Source organism: Penaeus chinensis, chromosome 25 (genome assembly GCF_019202785.1).
Source record: "Penaeus chinensis breed Huanghai No. 1 chromosome 25, ASM1920278v2, whole genome shotgun sequence".
Taxonomy (NCBI): domain Eukaryota; kingdom Metazoa; phylum Arthropoda; class Malacostraca; order Decapoda; family Penaeidae; genus Penaeus; species Penaeus chinensis.
Genome location: NC_061843.1, coordinates 10,843,340 through 10,848,339, shown reverse-complemented (window position 1 = coordinate 10,848,339; position 5,000 = coordinate 10,843,340). Strand labels below are relative to the sequence as shown.

The window sequence follows — 5,000 nt, the reverse complement described above, 5'->3', positions numbered from 1 at the left end:
GGTAATTATAATCAAAGAGGTGAAGGTGATAATTATGTCACCATAGCAATGATAATGATATTTAGAAGAAGAAAAAATATGAAGAGAATAACAATGCTATAAGTAATAGTCATCATATTCGTGCCATTAATGATGCGGTGTTTGACGAACTTGGCGACGCGTTAACATCATGTAGTTGACTGGTTCTTTATGGAGCATTGATCCATATCAGGGGAAGTTGTTTATGTAGTCATTATTGGTTGTTCTATCTATGATAGACTCAATCAATACCTTATCTAGGTTTGACTAACCTAATATATACAAATCCGCGGGCGATGTGTGTGTGTGTGTGTGTGTGTGTGTGTGTGTGTGTGTGTGTGTGTGTGTGTGTGTGTGTGTTTGCATGAATGTACATACAATCGCATGCGGGAGATTCGCGTGTGCACTCGTATTAGTAATAAACAAATAAAAACGAGATAAAGCGAAATAAAAAGAATAATAAAATACTAAATGGTCCAAACATACAGATAAAAAAAAGTCATTCTGAGGAACGCTAAATTGGTCATTAAAGTCATTTGCGTTCTGTTCGAGGAAAGCAACTTGAAGACACTAATGCAGTTTTTCTTTTCTTTTCTTTTTCTCTCTCTCTTTTACGATAGATTTCTTTGTTTTTCGTTATCCTTACTTATGGATTAATTGTGGATTTTATTTTATTTTTTACTTTAGAAATATAAGATTTTTTTTTCTTTTTTTCCGCATTGTTTTCTTTATTTTCAATGAAAATTTGTGGCGGTTCGGATGCGGATTTTAATGATGTTCTAGATCATTATCAATTCGTCCTTATGAGTGTTATTAGTATCATTATTGCTTCAATTATGATTATCATCATTATTATCGGCACTTTTATCTTTATCATTTTATCATCATCATCACTATCATTAGCATTATCAGCATTATCATTATCATCATAATCATCAATATTGTTGCTATTACCGTTTTCATTACTACTATCACCATCACTATAATTTTCATCATTATAACTAGGATTTCCTTGATCATCATCATTATTATCACTTTTATTATTACTATCATTTTATTAGTCAATTCTATTATCATTATTACTATTGTCAATATTATTATCAACATCATCATCACCATCATTATCATCATCATTATTATTATTACTATATGATTAATATTATTATTATTATTATTATTATTATTATTATTATTATTATTATTATTTTCAGCATTATTGTTATGATTATCATCATCATTATTACTATTTTAAGTATCATTATCATCAATATTATTATTTCATTATTATTATTTTATTATTATTATTATTATTATCATCATAATTATCATCATTACTACTATTTTCAGCATCATTATCATAATCATCATTATCATTATTACTATTTTCAGTATCATCATCATCATTATCATCATCATTATCCTTGCATCGTCATCATCACCAATATCATCATCATCATCCCTATTTCATTCATTCAGACTACCATAACTCTTCGTCCTTTCCAGATAGCCGATTGCCATGGCTGACCTCCCCTGCATGTGCCCAGCCCCCGTTCCTGGCGCGCTGCCTGAGGTGAGGGAAAATTTAATGATGGTGATGATGGTGGTGGTGGAGGTGGTGGTGGTGGTGGTGGTGGTGGTGGTGGTGGTGGTAGTGGTGGTGGTAGTGGTGGTGGTTGTGGAGGTGGTGGTTGTGGTGGTGGTGATGATGATGATGGTGATGATGGTGAGGAGGAGGAAGAGGATCATCATCATCATCATCATCATCATCATTATCATCATCATCATAATCATTGTAATAACAATTAAATTAAATTAATTAGAATAACAACAATGATGATAATAACGATGACAATAATGGTAGTGATAATATTAATAATGATAAAGATGATAATAATGATAATGATTATATAATAATAATAATAATAGTAATAATAATAATAATAATAATAGTAATAATAATGATAATAATAATAATGATAATGATGATACTAATAATGATAGTGATAGTAATAATGGTAATGATAATAATGAGGATGACAATAATAATAATGTTAATAATAACAATGATTAAAACGACAATGATGACAATAATAGCAAAAAATTACAGTAATGATAATATTGCCATTTTATCATTATTTCTAATAATAATAGTAATGATGATGATAATGATGACGATGACGATGATGATGATGATGATGATGATGATGATGATGATGATGATGATGATGATGATGATGATGATGATGATGATGATGATAATGATGATAAAGATGATGATGAAGATGATTATGATAACAATAATGACAGTAACGATAATAATGATAACCTGGTTTACGTCTAGCCTGCTCATCTTCCCCCTCCATAGGCCCAGGCGTCTCACAGCAGATCTTGCACATAATTCGTCTTGCGTCTAACTTTGAAATGCGCATGAATCTGTAACTCTGAAGGGAAGGCTGAATGTTATACGATCTCTCACTTTCCGTTCTATAATCTTGGATCTAATTCAGATTCGAAATCTGTGACGCTGATTTTGCATGTGGGAGTTAGTGAATACTCACTCTTCCCCGTCGTTAATTCGATATGGTTTTATTTACTTCATCTTGTTATGGTATTTCGTCCCTTCCTTTCTTTAAATTGGGGATTTAAAAGAATGTTTATCTTCGCTAATTCCGGAATTATTATCAATCGTCCAATTTCGAGATTCTAATGAACACATACTTTTCATTCGGTATCGTTACTTCTTGCAGTATTTCTTGCAGAAATTTTAACCTTACATTCGGATAGATTTAATTCCCTTCCTCTAATTTGGAATAACATCACATCTTCCGATTCGGAATTGCAGTTTTTTTTTTTTTCCCTTTAAGCTTACGTTATTCCAATCCCTTCTTCTAATCCGGAATTTTATCAATTCCTTCATCTTTCTTGCAATTATTACACTTCTTCCGATTTGAAAATATATAATTTTTCCTCTAATCCCCAATTTCTGTGTCTCGCCTGCAGGAACAGTGCCGAGACGTAGCGGACGGGGACGTGGGAGCCATTCTACGGTGGCTTGATTACGGAGGCGACGTCAACGCTGCCAACCGCTGGGGCAACACCCTCCTCTCGCTGGCTTGCTCCAACGGCCACGCTGATGTGGTCGAAGCCCTGATGAAGCGACCCAACCTTCATCTCAACCTGAGGAACCGAGAGAACGACAAGCCCCTTGGCATTGCTGCGGCGAACGGGTACTGGGATATCGTCGACATGCTGCTTAAGACTTCGGTCAGGGTAAGTCTGTTCTTTTCTTTTCTTTTCTTTTCTTTTGAAGTAGTTTCTGAGAAGCACAAGTCTTAGTATATAGTTCAGGAGCAGAACAGTGTATTGTTTCCTGAAGGACATTATTCATTATAACAGTATAGAGTGTTATAGCCGTGTGTTATAAGGAGATTAGATAAGCTTAATCTCCTTTGTAACTTTTATCTCTCCCAGTGCCATATCGATGTGCACGAGGAGTCCACAGAAGAGCAAATGACACCTATTATGCACACCGCTGAAGCTGGTGAGTGGCAACTCGTCCACGCCTTTTTCGAACGCAATTACAAGTTAAGAGAGGACGAGGCAGCTTTTGTGATTGCAATGGCCGGGGAATTTCGTGCTTGGACGACGATTCTGACAATCCTCAGAAAAGATTATCACTTCGTTCCCGAGCGGTTTGTGGCTGTGCTGGACGCAGCTTACGAGGAGGACGCTTGGGATGTCATCGGCGCCTTCCTTCGTCAGGAATTTCCCAACAGATTTGACGACGTTAACTACTGGCTCTCGAGAGCGGTTTTATCCAAGAAATGGCGAGGAGTGCAGGAGCTGCTATGGCTCTTGAAGAAAGACATCGTGCTAGACACCAACCTCATAGAGGCCGCCGTTTCAGACCAGATGCAGACCATGAAGAAGCTTCTCGAACAGATCGACCACGACAAAGACACTGTGGACGGGACTCTGTTGGTAGTCTCTGTTGTAGGGTGCACGGAGGCCGTCGCGACGTATCTCCTGCAACAATATGCCGAAGAGGAACAAGACGTTATTCTGCGAAACAGCCTGTACCTCGCAGCCATGAACAACCACTTGGCGCTGTTGCCAATTCTACTTCGAAATCACATCAGGTGCTTCAGTTACGAGAGTCTCAGCAAGGCTCAAGAAGTGGCGGAGAAGTGTGAGTGTACGAATGCGGACAGACTCCTTCAAAAAGCTCTCGAAATGAAGACCAAAGAAGTTTTTGTTTCAGATTTATAGATGCCCATGTTTTCAGCTTTTGTTTAGTGTTGTAGCTCCGTAGAAAGTTTTATTCAATACTGTTTAATACATCCTTCCCTAGGATTATTCGACTCAGAACGTACACAGCAGAGTTTTCTTGATTTTACCAACCAGGGTTCTACGGAATATTCACAGCATCCGCAAGGTATCATGGAATATATAGATAGATAGATAGATAGATAGATAGATAGATAGATAGATAGATAGATAGATAGATAGATAGATAGATATATAGATAGATACAGAGATAGATATATATAGATAGATATAGATATAGATATAGATAGATATAGATATATATATATATAAATTGATAGATATATAGATTACATGTTTCCTCTGTGTATGTATGTATGTATGTATGTATGTATGTATGTATGTATGTATATATGTATGTATATATGTATCTCTCCCTTCCTCTCTCTCTCTTATTGTGGCTGCTTTCCTTTTCATCTTTGTGTTAACGTTACTGTTTATATATATATATATATATATATATATATATATATATATATATATATATATATGCATATATATATATATATATATATAAACAGATTTAAGATTTAGTTCATTTTAATTCCATTTGTTACAATGGTTATTATTAGTGTGACAGGTTGTCTCTTTACTTTCTTTTAAATTGCCCTCTGTATGCAAGGCATGGCCGGAGTTGTCATCCACTGGCGGCATGG

General features: G+C 35.5%; 1 protein-coding gene across 1 annotated transcript in view; it reads left to right on the top strand.

The window, feature by feature from the left end:
* LOC125038750 (ankyrin repeat and KH domain-containing protein 1-like) overlaps positions 1-4,551 on the top strand; it is a 10,534-nt gene extending 5,983 nt beyond the window's left edge. The window contains exons 2-4 of the mRNA XM_047632323.1: positions 1,526-1,588; positions 3,019-3,288; positions 3,490-4,551. Coding sequence (XP_047488279.1) covers positions 1,535-1,588; positions 3,019-3,288; positions 3,490-4,287 — 1,122 coding nt within the window. The 5' untranslated portion in view covers positions 1,526-1,534 and the 3' untranslated portion in view covers positions 4,288-4,551. The remainder of the gene's footprint in view (positions 1-1,525; positions 1,589-3,018; positions 3,289-3,489) is intronic.
* Positions 4,552-5,000: the final 449 nt, after the last annotated feature.